General features: G+C 22.4%; 2 protein-coding genes across 2 annotated transcripts; one reads left to right on the top strand and one right to left on the bottom strand.

The window, feature by feature from the left end:
- The first annotated feature begins 1,005 nt into the window (after nucleotides 1-1,005).
- On the top strand, nucleotides 1,006-10,689 carry LOC145975671 (uncharacterized). Its single transcript, XM_083106327.1, has 8 exons — nucleotides 1,006-1,400; nucleotides 3,306-3,411; nucleotides 4,392-4,594; nucleotides 5,948-6,116; nucleotides 7,655-7,853; nucleotides 9,025-9,222; nucleotides 9,681-9,814; nucleotides 10,399-10,689. Exons 3-8 carry the CDS (start codon nucleotides 4,440-4,442, stop codon nucleotides 10,429-10,431), a joined length of 888 nt encoding a protein of 295 aa, XP_082962453.1. The 5' UTR covers nucleotides 1,006-1,400; nucleotides 3,306-3,411; nucleotides 4,392-4,439; the 3' UTR covers nucleotides 10,432-10,689.
- Nucleotides 10,690-11,224: 535 nt separating this feature from the next.
- LOC145975856 (uncharacterized) lies at nucleotides 11,225-14,655 on the bottom strand. Its single transcript, XM_083106595.1, has 7 exons — nucleotides 13,368-14,655; nucleotides 13,200-13,325; nucleotides 12,679-12,782; nucleotides 12,309-12,573; nucleotides 11,931-12,230; nucleotides 11,321-11,719; nucleotides 11,225-11,241 (listed from the first exon to the last, which is right to left on the bottom strand). Exons 1-7 carry the CDS (start codon nucleotides 14,653-14,655, stop codon nucleotides 11,225-11,227), a joined length of 2,499 nt encoding a protein of 832 aa, XP_082962721.1.
- Nucleotides 14,656-15,674: the final 1,019 nt, after the last annotated feature.

Below are 15,674 nucleotides of genomic sequence, written 5' to 3'. Positions count from 1 at the left end.
TACATTTTTATAAGAGTTTTAACAATATTGTCTATTCAAGAATAGAAGAATATTTGATTAAACATTTTCTTTCAAATAGTGAAAAATATATTGATATTTATCTTTAATCTATTCCCACTTTACTTCAGAAACTATAATCCTTTTTTTACAATTTTTATCAAAAAATAATTTTAAATTACGAATGTTATTAACTGTAAGACTAAAAATTTAGAGTGAAACTTTGAGAGTTTCACCACTCTCTTTAATAAGTTTTATTAAAAACAAATAGTTTTAATATTAGTTATAATAATTATACCTGATTAGATGAAACTATCTCTTCTATTTTTCTTTTTAAATTTTTTGTATCATTTATCAATGTTAATAATGGCATATGTCCAGCAATTTTTTTTATATCTTCCATATTATTAACAATTAAATACGACGGTATAACTAAAAAGTATAAAAATATTAATAATCAAATATAAATAGTATAAATAAATATAAATATATATATATATATATATATATAATATTACAAAATTGTAATTATTTATTAAAAATATTTTCATTTATTGTAATATACTATATAGCATGAGGTATCTATTAATTTATATACTTGAGTTTTTAGTTTGTAAAAAATTATATGTTATATGAAAAGTTATTACATATAAAAAAAATTGAATGATTTTGAGCAGATGTTAATTACGTATTATATTTATTTTTTATAAGTAAAGATTTATAACTTTTATAAGTAAAAGTTTTATATTTTAGAGATTTGAAGATTAAAAATTTCATTTTTTTTAAATAAAGCTCTCAAAATGGATCTTACTTTTTTATATAAATTGATTTTGTAATATTTAAACAATTATAAGGATAAAATAAGTAAAAATTGAATAGTTTAGTTTATTATCTATAGTTTGCATATTTCCTATATGTTTTATTCTAAAAAAATATAATTGTAGAATTTTGATTTAAAAATTTTTCCGAAATATTTATGTTATCTTGCAACTGTGTTGGCATTTTGTGAATTTATTCTCTGCAATGTCTTTGTAATGTTTCATTGCAATTTGCAATATTGCAACGTTGCTACAATGTAATTGCAATGATTTGTATTGTATGGAGGTATATTCTCTCGTTTTTGTATCAAAGATATAGAAATATTTTTAACTCACCCCCAAACGTAAATCTAGCTACATCTATGGTATGTCTATTACGCCTACCACGCGATGTGGTAGGAGGTACGATTTGAATTTCGTATTACTGATGAGAGCTTGCCATTCCCAGTTTGACTATGATTAAGTGTACACGATTAAGATTGCGAGCGATTAAGATTTTGGGTTTGTGATTAAGAAAAAAAATTTCTTTAAAAAATATAATATTAAAGAGAGAACCAGAGAGATATACATATAAACTTTGTCGAGGTAAGTTTACGATAATATCATAATGTAATAAATTGTAAGTTTATAATGTAATAAATTGATATGTTAAATTAATAGACACACACCACACACACATATACTTATTTACATTACTGTTATTATGCAGATTATTATGAATGCTTTCTAACAATCAGTACAGTGCTCCGATTTTATAACTTTTAACGACAATACCATTATTGTTAATATTATTGTATATATATTTTGGCGTTAAAGTATGTGCACAATACACGATAACGATAGTGATATTGTCGTTAGAAATTATAAAATCGTAGTATAAGTAATATCGTGTAATATAGTGTGTACATACGTACAAGTACTATCAAATACATGTCGCATACAACTAAAATATTGTGTTCGATTGTGTGTCGTTTTATGCACACCATAAATACATTTTTACATTTATATTATTTATTTTTTTATGAATTTATATATTTTAATAGGAAATAAAGATTTATTAAAATTCATATTCAAAATAATATTATAATATATATATAATTTAATATTATTTTTATAACTATTTAATTTGTAATTTAATATGAAAATAACTGAAGAAGCTAAATTAAATAAGTCAAATTCTCTTCAATACGTATACAGAATCAATATTACTTACATTTCAAGATATAAATATCGAGCCATCACGCATGTTTTTGTTTGGGATGATACTTCATGTTTTTATATTTTGAAACGTGACATTGGGTACTTTCCGATTCACGCATGATGCGCACGATGTGACAAAAAATGTATAGTTCATGTTACACATATTATACATTTTCTGTACTTCATACGCATCATGCGTGAATCGGAAAGTACCCATTTATTGTATATATATACATATATATTTATTGTATACATATACATATATATTATATATTGAAAAGAATTTTGAACTAAGGATTGAAATATATATAAATTGTATTGATTTATCATTTGTATTAATATAAATATTGATTTATTATTCGTATTAATATAAATATACGTAAAAATATTATGATTTCACTTTTTATTTAAATCCTGTTTATTAATTTTTACATTTGATTTATTATATTATTAAAAGATTATGTGTAAATTTCAATTTACATAATTTAATCGATGTTTGATGATAAGTTAATTAATAAGTTAGTAATTTATAAAAAATTTTTGTCAAAAAATATTAATTTTTATATAAAGGAAAATATTTTTTGATATTTCTTTGTATTCAATGAAGATCTTTGTAATATTACATTTTATAATATTTTATTTGATATATGTACAAATTTTATAGAAAAAAATTTATAGATATATATATATATTCTTTTTTCAGTTTTGTAATTTTAAAAGATATAAATATGTACACAAATTTATATTTATATATTTGTATATTTATTGATCTTAATTTGGAAACGATTTATTTTCAAGTGAATGAATACTTTTACAATATATGCCAATTGATTTTAATTTTATCAGGAGTCTTCAATTTTATCAGATATTATTTTTTCTATATGTTTTCATGATAAATAAAACATTGTTTACATCATAATATGTATACCATTCTTATAAATAATTTATTAAAATTTGTAAAAATGTAATAATATTTATTTAAAGAAAATTAAAATAATTATTATTTTAAAGGTTAATAATATTATAAAGCTTTATATATTACTTAATTTATTTTAATTGTATTATTGAGAGAGGAGTCATAAACTAAAGTATTGCAATAACATTCAATATTGAACTCTTTAGAATAAACAAATTTAATTTTGATTTTATATATTAACAAATGTTTCATTTAAATATGTATAACGTGTGTAAAGTAGATATGCATTTATATAATATGTAAATTATATTATATAAAATAAGTATATAAATACTATATTAAATAATGAAAAGTATAATTGAAATCTTTCACAGGTTCTGATACAAACATATTTCAATTATTCAAATAGAAGTAATAGAGCTCTATACATTTCGATTTACTTCACATTCTTCTCAATGGTTCAAATTAAAAACAAAGCAGGTGAGTTTTTGACGTTATTTTTATGTATTAATATGTAACTTATTTTTCATCTGATGTTCTGCAACTTTTTCATTATAATAAGTTTCTAATACAATATCATGTTTTGTTTTGTACATCTATGTTATATATTATAATTTTATACGACAGTGTATTTATAGTTTCTTTATTTTGGCGTCTATTGTGCTTACTTAATCATACTAATAGTTTTTTCATTATTATTATTATGTTACACAGTTATATATACAGCGTAATCAATATTTTTGTTGCATCATACCAAATGTAAAAGTATTATTATAATACTTTTTTTACAATTTCATTTATTAAGAAGAAATAGATCGAAATGTCTAGATTTCCAATCTTGAATTGAAAAGAAATAAATCAAAATGTCTGCATTTTTAATCTTAAGTTAAAAAGAAATAGATCAAAAATTGTCTAGATTTCTTTTTCTATAAATAATTGAAATTATGTTTGTATATTGAATATTATGAATATTATGAAAGGCTGCAATGGTTCTTTGTATTAATTTTTCTAATTGTACGTTTTAAATACTTTTATGTGTCATTCAGATGATTCCCAATAATTATTTTAAGAAGATAATCTACAATAATTCTACATATAATTTACATTATGATTTACAAAAGAATAACGTTGATATTTAAAACGTGACAAATTATTGATATGAATGAATGTATAGAATATGTAAAGTGCATTTTTTTTATATTTTCATCCCATAATCAGGAAGCAATATTTTTAAAAACGTTTTTAAAAATTTTTATAAAATATTTTGAAAAACTATTTTAAAACATTAAAATTATAAATTTTATTTAATTCATTCAAAAAAAAATAATTATTTTAATATTTTCTCTGAATTATTATTTCAAATAAAAGATTCATAAAATAATGTATAAATATTAAATATATATTATTTTTCTCTTTACAATGTATATTATATATGTATATCATCTTTGTATATTTTGTAGGTTAATTTTATTAATTTTGTATCTTCAAAATATCAAATTAATCTAAAAATGTCACAATATAATTCGGATGATTCGGAAAGTCATATAACTCAAAATTCTCAAAATCATATTGATAAACTTATTGAAATTGACAATTTAAATGCAATTGAACTTTTGACACCAAGTGATGTACTTGAAAGCATACAAATGTATGATTCAACAGTGTAAGTAAAAAATTTTTTAAAATTGAAGAAAAGAATAACAATTATAAACAGAATAGAATAAACAATTATTTTAATCAATATTCATTATTCTTTTGTATTTTTTGCATTATTTATGTTTTTAAAATTTTAATAATTAATATTAATATTAATTTAATGTATGTATATATATATATATATATATATATGTATACACACATATCTAATGTAACATAAATAATGCAAAAAATACAAAAGAATAATGAAAATTGATTAAAATAATTGTTTATATATTTATACACACACACACACACACACACACACACACACACACTTGTTCTGTTCGGTTTATATATATATATATATATATATATATATATATACACACACACACACACACACACACACATACACACATACACACACACATACACACTCACATACACACACTTGTTCTGTTCGGTTTATATATATATATATATATATATATATATATATATATATATATATATATACACACACACACACACACACACACACACACATACACACATACACACACACATACACACTCACGCACACGCACACACAAAGTAAATTATAAGTTACGATATATGAGGAAACCAATTGATTTTATTAAGATTTAATTTTATAAAATCTTTTATTAGTATAAAGAATATACAATAAAAGTAGGGAATTTAATTTAAAAAATTCAAAGTAACTTTGCCTTGACTTTGAAGACTTAAGATTAAACTAATAAAATCAATAAATAGATCTCTTCTTTAAACTCTAATTTTTATCTGAAATATTTTTTACAAATTTATAAAACAATTTTACATTATTTCGATCTGTAGAATATATAAAAGGTGTTTGACAACAAGTAAGACAAAATTTAAGGAATGATTCTACATGATAAAATAAAACAAAAATCAAAAGTAACAAAATTTCTGTAGAGACTTCATTTTTTAATTATAAATATTTAAAAGTTCGTTTAAAAGGTATCCAAAACTCGGCAGTTCACTGTACACTTTTGCGTTACAGAGTATTTTGAGATAGATATAGCTTATGCTTGCTAAAAATTTTACAGATTACCATGCTTCAGGCACCTTTCACACAAATTTTCAAATACTTATAATTAAAAAACGAAGCTTTCGAATTTTTGTTACTCTTGATTTTCGTCTTATTTTATCAAGTAGAATCATTTCTTAAATTTTATTCCACCTGTTGTCGAACATCCTGTATATATATATATATATATATATATATATATATATATATATATATATATATATGTATATGTGTGTGTGTGTGTGTGTGTGCGCACCTTCTAATTTATCATTAATTATATTATTAATTATATTAATTAAATTATATTAGCGAAATTGTTGCCTATGTTGATAATATCGAATCTCCACGTTGCGTGGGCTCGCAACAACAGTATAAATTCTTCAAATTTTATTTGAACAACGGAAAAGGAAAGAGGGTTCAAATTGTCGCTTGGAACAATGATATTGATTATGTGGAGCCTCATATAAAAGTAAACACTGTAAGTATTTTTATTATTTCTTAGTTTTTTATTTTTTTTTATTTATTAATGTTTTCGTGAAATATATTTGTTTTTCAAGTTCTATAAATATATTTTTTTATAAATATAAATAAATAAATAATAAATAAATATATGCATATATATATATATATATATATATATATATATATATATATATATATAATGAGTATCTAAAATGAAAATGGTAACTAAGAAATTCTTACAAATTAGTAGAAGAGAAAAAAAAAATATATATATATATATATATATATATATATATTATATGTATACACATATAATATGCAATTTGTGATAAAAGGTAAACTTTATAAATTTTTATAAGTATTAGTGAATCTTCTTATGTAGGTATTCTTTGTGTCATAAAAAGTGTAAAAAAGATAATGTAGAAGGCCATGTATATACGTCGATATATTTAATCTACTCTCCAAAGAAATATTTAAATCATCATTATTTGATTTTGAATCAAATCTTTCAATCTTATAATTAATTTAGTATCCATACATAGTGATATTGTTTTTATCGCTAACAGTATTTTTGTTATTTTATAGACGCAATAGGTCTAATATAAAATAAATAAATATTAGAAATAAGAATCAAATATTAAACATTAGGAAAAGAGAAAAATAGAAAGATCTTTGTTTTTTCTTTTCTTGAAGTTTAATATTTAACTTTTATTCTCAATATATTGTTTTTATTGTACATTAGGTTTTTATGATAGTTAATATTTGCTTATAAGTTATTCTGTGTTAAACAAATTACTTATTCTTTTTAACTTGTGAATTTATATACAAATGAAATATTATATACATATATTTACTGTATAATTTTCGTGTAATAAAAAAAATTTATTCTGATCCTGAGAATCTCTCATTAAGAGTTTAATTTAATTGAAATAATGTATACGAATATATGTAAATAATCATTATTGGTATATAATGGATATCATAGATATGACATTAATACAATACAAATACGTTACAGATATATAAATAAACATTTCTATTTTTTATCGTAAATAGCATTTTTGCATATATATTTCACACATATATATATATATATATATATATATATATATATATATAATATATAATTCATTATATATTTCACATATATAATATGTCATTTTTCATTGATAATTTTTGTCCCAAAAATCCTATTTTACAATATATATAATATTATAATACAAAGAATATATTATATAACATAATCTATAACATAACAATATATTATAAATATTATTATATTAATGATAATATTTTATATAATAATGTGCATAATAATTATAATAAAATTACATATGTAGTGTTATACTTTTAAACAAATAATGTGTGTATTTTATCTATTACTCTTTTTATAATCTTTTAATTTCGGTATTTATATTAATATAATTATACACATTATTATATTATTTTTTTAAAATATAAAATATTTAATTTATAACTTGTAATTGTTTAAGAATTTATGTAAAATGTATGTATAATTATATTTTTAATATTAAAATACATTTTATAAAATAGATTATTCATTTGGATGGTACTCAGGCACGTCCGCCAAAAATAGCTCAATTCAACAATAGTAACATGCCGTATGAGTTATTAATAAAATTCAATAGTACAATTTCAAATCTTGGAAAATTTGAATCAATGGAAATATTAGATACCACACCTGAAAAAATTGAATTATCTGATGTTTTAAATGCTACAAAAAATCGCATTAGTGAGTATTCTTTATATAATTTCTTTTCTTTTCTTATCAACATAATATTATAATATAAATATAATATAATAATATAAATATTTTTTATATAATTTCTTAATCCATATACTTTTTTTTAATACTTTTTTTTAATTAATACGTTATTAGAATTTGAAATAAATATAGTACAATAAATAAATATTTTTTCTTATATCAATTGTTTACATATTAAGCATTCAAATTTTAAATTGTTCAAAATTATTTTTTAAACTATTCTTCCATAAACTTCAATTATTTGGTGTTTTTAAATTTTGAATAATTGAAATCTATTTAAAAAATATGGTTTTAAGAAATTGAATAAATGAAAATGATTGATATTTAGATGATATCAGAAAAAAATTTATTCGTTATAAGTGATTCAGATATTAAGTGTTCCACGCAAATTTGATTTTAAATTATTGAAAGATTTAAAGCATAGATAATATGTTCTATTATTATTTAATACAATTATGCGAAACACTTTTAAAAATTTTAAAAGAAGCGCTCTACAAATGACAACGGTTATGTAGTAATAATGGACTATCTTTTCTCATCACAGACTAATACTTACGTAAATTGGTGAATCTTTCTTAATTAATTTCTCATTAATTGTTGTAAAAATCATAGAATGATAGAAAATTCTTCTTTTTTCTGTTTAACTTCTTCTATTTACACGAGAGATAATATAGTTATTATTGGATACCCTGCACATACACATACATACACACACACACACACACACACACACACACACACACAATAAAGTTGTTTATATAAAAACACTATGAAATAAACTATTATTATGATTATTATAATTATAAAAATTAAATTATGTTTTTAATATAAAGATAGCTATAATTAGGAAATGACTTATTTCAGGACTTATATTTATATAGCTTTTTTCCTTCTTTTTGGGTCCTGAATCACTTTTCGAAGTATTGCGGGCAATTTTTCGGACACCCTATATATAGTATACGCGTATATATATAAAATCAGAAATTTATTAAAAAGTAATAACATGATTATTGATAATATAATATAAAATATTATTTATATCTTTTAAAATTTTATTGTATTTATTTAAAATAGCACAATATATTTTATATATAATTATTATTATTTTTGTTAATATATATTCGTCAAATATTTTTAGTGTTGAGAGGATACGTAAAGACAAATTTTGCTGAAATATATAACAATAACATGAACAAAATTATTGGATGTGGTGCAATAACTGATGGCACATACAAACTGGAAGTTCACATAATAAATTTTAGTAACGATGATTACTTTCTACTTGATATCAAAAAAGGTGATCATGTAGAAATCATTGGCATTATGCAAACTACAGGTAATAAACTAAACTATTAAATTTTTACTTATTTTATCCTTATAATTGTTTAAATATTACAAAATCAATTTATATAAAAAAGTAAGATCCATTTTGAGAGCTTTATTTAAAAAAAATGAAATTTTTAATCTTCAAATCTCTAAAATATAAAACTTTTACTTATAAAAGTTATAAATTTTTACTTATAAAAAATAAATATAATACGTTATTAACATCTGCTCAAAATCATTCAATTTTTTTTATATGTAATAACTTTTCATATAACATATAATTTTTTACAAACTAAAAACTCAAGTATATAAATTAATAGATACCTCATGCTATATAGTATATTACAATAAATGAAAATATTTTTAATAAATAATTACAATTTTGTAATATTATATATATATATATATATATATTTATATTTATTTATACTATTTATATTTGATTATTAATATTTTTATACTTTTTAGTTATACCGTCGTATTTAATTGTTAATAATATGGAAGATATAAAAAAAATTGCTGGACATATGCCATTATTAACATTGATAAATGATACAAAAAATTTAAAAAGAAAAATAGAAGAGATAGTTTCATCTAATCAGGTATAATTATTATAACTAATATTAAAACTATTTGTTTTTAATAAAACTTATTAAAGAGAGTGGTGAAACTCTCAAAGTTTCACTCTAAATTTTTAGTCTTACAGTTAATAACATTCGTAATTTTAAATTATTTTTTGATAAAAATTGTAAAAAATGGATTATAGTTTCTGAAGTAAACTGGGAATAGATTAAAAATAAATATCAATATATTTTTCACTATTTGAAAGAAAATGTTTAATCAAATATTCTTCTATTCTTTAATAGACAATATTGTTAAAACTCTTATAAAAATGTATAAGTTAATATTTATAATGATAGTAATAAGTCAGCTATACAGACGTATCAAGGATGACTTTTTCTAAACTTTAATTAATTTAATCATCAATTAATTGCTTTGTGATCAAACAGACACAAACACTTTGTATTGACAGAATACATATTTTTTAATCATTTTTTTCAATTAGTGAAACGCATTATTTTGATACTTATATATAATTATTATATAATTATATAATTATAATTATATAGTACACATACACACACACACACACATATATAAAATTAATTTATATATTATTTTATAGGATCAGAATAAGAGAAATCCAACTTCCACATAATGTCATAGTTATTTTTACTTTACCTTATCTTCTCAACAAAAAATTGATAAAAATATTTTTTTTGTGATATTGTACTTGTGATTCTTTTTATGTAATATTACTTTACATAATTCAAACTTTTAATAATATAGATTTATTATATTTCTTATATTAGTATGAAATTAGTATAGAATTAGTATAAAATTATTATTTAATATTATTATAAAAAATAGTGTTTGTCGTAGCTAAAAACAGCGTGTGGTAATTAAATTTAAAATACTGTTATTATTTTCATTACCTATAACATCCATTTGACGAAACTTTTTTATGTATATTTAAAAATGTGTTTTTTTCTATCTAATAATTTTTTTTAATCTATAATATTATATAATCTATAATATATAAAATAAAAATATAAAATATTTTTGTATTAATAAAAATATTTTAAATTATTTCCGTTACACACTGCATTTTATTAGTAAATAAAATGTAAAATTTTCCAATATTAAAATTTATATTTGTAAAAAATTTTTATATATTCCCTGAACAAATTATTATTATTATTATTACTTTAACAAAATTGTGTTTTTTTCACATTTAATAAATAAAAAATTAAATATAAATTTCTTTATATACATAATTTTTAACAAATTTGTTATTTCGTTGATTACCACTTTTAATGCTTGCCAAGAACGAACTCGCGAAAAAGCAACATAAAGTTGTCCATGATTAAAAACATCTTTGCGAAGATCTAATCCAATTCTATCAAACGTCTGTCCTTGTGATTTATTAATCGTCATGGCAAAAGCTAATTTTATTGGAAATTGTCTCCTAGAAAAAGTAAATGGAAATACATTTTCGCAATATAACGTTATACGATTCAAAAAAACAATGTCTCCTATTTTGTCACCTGTTAAAATCTTACATTTTAATAAATGATCTTTAAGCTCTATAATCATTAATCTAGTGCCATTACAAAGACCTTCATTGATACTTAAATTTCTAATTAACATAATAATACAATTTGGTCTTAAACGCAATTCATGAGGAGGAAGAGACGATGGAGATAAACTATTTAAATATTCTGGTAACAATGCTTCACTCATGTCACCATTGTCATTATTCACGACAGTATCTACACTTGTATAAATTCGTTCTTCATTTATATCTAATAATTCCACAACTTTCTTATTAATTTCATCTACATCAATATTTCTTGCAGAAAGTATGGCACATTTAGACATTTTAACAAATTCTTTTTTTCTTATTAAATCACCATATATATCTTCCACAATATCGTTAATAGATGCTATACAACACAATATCGTTAATAGATGCTATACAACATTCAGGAATTTGTATATTATCATTAAGATCATTTAATGTACCATCTCTAACATTCAATAAAAATTTTACAAATTCAATTTCTTCTGGAAGAACTCTCATATTTTGTATTAAAAAGAATTTTACGAAATGTTTCCAAAGAGAACTAAACTTAATAGAAAGATTTACAATTTCACTTCGAGTAGCATGTACTTTAATAGGCAAAAGTTGTCTAAAATCACCACCTAATAAAACAATTTTTCCACCGAAAGGAATATCATTATTCATAATATCACGCAATGTTCGGTCCATTATTTCTAAAGCATATCGTGGTGCCATTGGTGCTTCATCCCAAATAAAAATATCAATTTCTTTTAAATATTGAGCTTCTTTTGATTGGATTTTAATAGTTGATGATGAATCAGCAAATAATGGAACTGGTAATCCAAATATCTTATGGACTGTTTTTCCAAAAGGTAATAATGTAGCTGCAATACCTGTAAATGCCATTGTACATATACGTTTATTTTTAATTCTAGCTAAATAATAGATAGTTGTGTATATATATGTTTTACCTGATCCACCTGGACCATCAATATAAAAACAATTATTAGAGATAATATTATTTTCTAATTCATTTAATATAAGATCGACGATCTCTTTCTGCTTATTATTTAATTGTTTATATTGTTTGGTACCTATTTCCATAGCTTCTTCAAATGCCATGCAATCCTCTTCTTCTTCATTTTCTGTTAGTTGTTCCATTTGTGGAAAATCAACAAAACTTTTACCTTCACTACGAAGCATACTATTAATTTGTACATATGCTTTTTTTTGTCCCTGTAACGTACCAAAATATCGAATATAATCCTCAGACATTGATATTTTAAAGTTTTCCCACAACTCTTCAGGATGTAATGGTTGACAATGTAATAATATACGTACAAATAATCTACGAAGTTGTCGTGGCATCATCCATTCAACAGCTTCATTTATAGCTCTTTTCCACTCATCATCATCTTCAATCAAACCTAAAGCTAAACATGCTGCTGAAAATGATTGACAAACTTCTCCATTTACAGTTCTTAAATCGTTAAAACTTGTAGCCCCTTTTACTGTGAGTAACAATAATCGTAAATGAAATAATTCTATTTGTGTTGGACTAACGGAATACATTCGTCCTATACAATTATAATGACTTTTACGTTTGACCCAACGTGATATATTTTTACCATTAACTTTCTCTTTTTTAAATGTATAATAACTTGGAATTTCTATATACAAATACTGTTTTGCTTCTTCATCGCGTAAGTTTAATGAAAAATAATCTATTAACATAGTAACTTGATCTAAAGCAGAAGTCATTGCATTGTCAATGTTTTCATTTTCAATTATAATATTTTGCTCATTAGGAAGATGAACTGGTAAACGTATTATAGCGTGACTTTTATCTTGTAGTTTTTTACCAAGAATACGCCAGCTAGCTTCAACAGATCCAACATAACGAGCTTCGATATAATTATGTATTTCATCATGATCAATAACAACACTTTCTGTTATTGGTCCAATAGTTATAGCAGCAACATCATGTCCTTTATAAATATATTTATATAGATATTTAACTGATTTAATACTTGAAACTACTTCAACATTTATATGACTATTAAATATAATTGATAAAGTAGGACAATATGGAACAACATAACGATTATCAACTACATATCCACCAGAACGTTCAAAATTTCTTCCATTATTTCGTCGACGATAATAAGGATAAGCATCTTCATCCATTCTAGTTTCTTCGAGAAAAGGTTTCGGATAATGTTTCGAACAATGTCCATCTACTAAACACCAATCGCTACAAGGTCCATGAATCATATGTCTCATAACTATATCATGTAAGATTTGATTTTCACATGAATCAGGAATTTCAGCAGAAATAAATTTATCAACGATCTGCGGAGTTGTTATTTTAAAATTATATTTTAATGTAATCAGTATATGAACATGTGGCAACCCACGTTTTTGAAATTCAATAACGTATACAAACGCTGCTACTTCACCAAAAAACTTTTGCTTAACAATCAAATCAATTAAATAATCCTTTTTAATGTTAAAAACACGAGCACATATGTCAGGTCTATCACAAGCTTGTTGACCGGGTAAAAGATTTTCCTCAATTTCACGCCATTTTGGATTGCAAGTCATGGTAATGAAAAGATCTGGTTTACCAAATTTACTAACAATTGCCATTGCATCTTGATAATTTTGTAACATATTACGTGGCGATCCAATAAATGTGGAAGGAAGTATGACCATTTTTCCAATACGCCCATTTAAGTTATTCGCTGTAGTTTGTAAATAATCTCTTAAACCTTGATATGTTTCACTACGTAATTCTTTTTGATGATTTTTACAATAATCAATTCTATCTTTTTCAATTTTTACATAACTGTCTACAAGCCACTGCTGAAATAAACGACGTCCTAATAAAAAACCATTAAATTCATCGCGAATAGCTATACGGTATTTAATATATTGTCCTCTAGTTATTCGTCTATTACTATTTAATTTTTTTAAATCACGATGCCATCCTTGAGTGCCGTGTGGATAAAATAAAGGATATACCCATGGTTCAACATTGGGATCCATAATACTAACTTTTTGTAAACTTTTAATATTTTTATTACATACAGTAACGTATGAGTCTGGAATTTCTCCATCAGCAGTTGTATAAAAAACAGCAGCAACTTCATTAGTTCTTTGAGCATTATATCGACGTCGATCCATATTTGGTCTTAAAGTAAACGATAATTGTAATTCCGGTAATAATTCACCAGATTCCATTTCTAAACGTCGTTGCTTTTCTAATTCTTCACCCATCATTTGATAAGACTGAGCAAATACATTAAATTCCCGCATTATTTGTTCAAGGTTTTGTACAATTTCAAAATCTATGTATGAATTTTGATTAAGACGATGATTTATTGCTTTATTTGAATCTACGATAAAAAGTTGGCCATAAGTAGGACTTTCGTTTTGTGCAGCATATAATGCTTTATTAATTTGATAATAAATCTGTCCTTGTATTTTAAAACAATATGGACCAGGTCGTCTACCTTGAAAGTTAATTAAATTAGCGTTAAATGAGGCAAATGAAAATGAACTGTTATAACTACGAATATTTTGAAAAAAATTATTAGATTTTATGTGACTACCATCAAATAAACTACGAATGAATTGAGGAAATTCAGGCAAAGGATACTGCTTGCACAGATACTGCACCATGATTACAACAATCATGAAATGAATATCCTCTATTAGAAACTTTTTCAGCTGCAAAGTGTTTTGCATTACAATGAATACAATACACATCCATAGGACCAATATAATATTCAATTACATCAGTAAGTGATAGTGTACTAATATTATTTAAACGAGGTTGTTTTTTCTGCCGTGATCGATAACGAGTTTGATATTCTACAGATGATTGTAATGTTGATCTAACACTTAAAGGATTTTCTTCAATTTCCCAATCTAATTCTATTACACGATTATCATTTGATGTACCAGCAATACAAATAGTTTGTTGATTTGACTTTTTTGAAGAATTTTCAACTAATTTGTTATTTTCACGACGGCGTCGTTGATTCTCCCTTCTTTTTTCTCGATGTCGTTGTAAAAATTCTTTTCTTTCTTCTAAAGTACGTACAATTTTACGTCTTGTCATTTTATAAGAATTTTCTATATTAATATACTATATATGAGATCTTAAATATATACACGTAATGTTATTAATAAATAGTAATAAAGAGAAAATAATTTATACAAAAAATTTTTACTATTGAAATATCTTTTACTATTTAAATAATCTACATACTATTATTATATTAATAATATATTATTATTATTATTATTTTATTATTATTTAAATATTATTA

The sequence above is a fragment of the Camponotus vicinus genome, unplaced genomic scaffold, assembly GCF_025532165.1.
Source record: "Camponotus vicinus isolate PSW18456_S1 unplaced genomic scaffold, iyCamVici1.0 SCAF_8, whole genome shotgun sequence".
Taxonomy (NCBI): domain Eukaryota; kingdom Metazoa; phylum Arthropoda; class Insecta; order Hymenoptera; family Formicidae; genus Camponotus; species Camponotus vicinus.
Note: the sequence above shows the minus strand (reverse complement) of the source record. Positions and strands in the feature narration are given on the sequence as shown.

What these genes read in the sequence shown, in the direction of transcription:
- LOC145975671 (XM_083106327.1), top strand. Translation starts at nt 4,440, where the DNA reads ATGTCACAATATAATTCGGATGATTCGGAAAGTCATATAACTCAAAAT. An exon ending in TGGCATTATGCAAACTACAG is followed by an intron (nt 9,223 to 9,680) that starts GTAATAAACTAA and finishes TATACTTTTTAG; the next exon opens with TTATACCGTCGTATTTAATT. An exon ending in AGATAGTTTCATCTAATCAG is followed by an intron (nt 9,815 to 10,398) that starts GTATAATTATTA and finishes ATTATTTTATAG; the next exon opens with GATCAGAATAAGAGAAATCC.
- LOC145975856 (XM_083106595.1), bottom strand. Translation starts at nt 14,655, where the DNA reads ATGCGGGAATTTAATGTATTTGCTCAGTCTTATCAAATGATGGGTGAA. An exon ending in AAATGTTGAAGTAGTTTCAA is followed by an intron (nt 13,326 to 13,367) that starts GTATTAAATCAG and finishes ATATTTATAAAG; the next exon opens with GACATGATGTTGCTGCTATA. An exon ending in GACAACTTCGTAGATTATTT is followed by an intron (nt 12,574 to 12,678) that starts GTACGTATATTA and finishes GGTACGTTACAG; the next exon opens with GGACAAAAAAAAGCATATGT.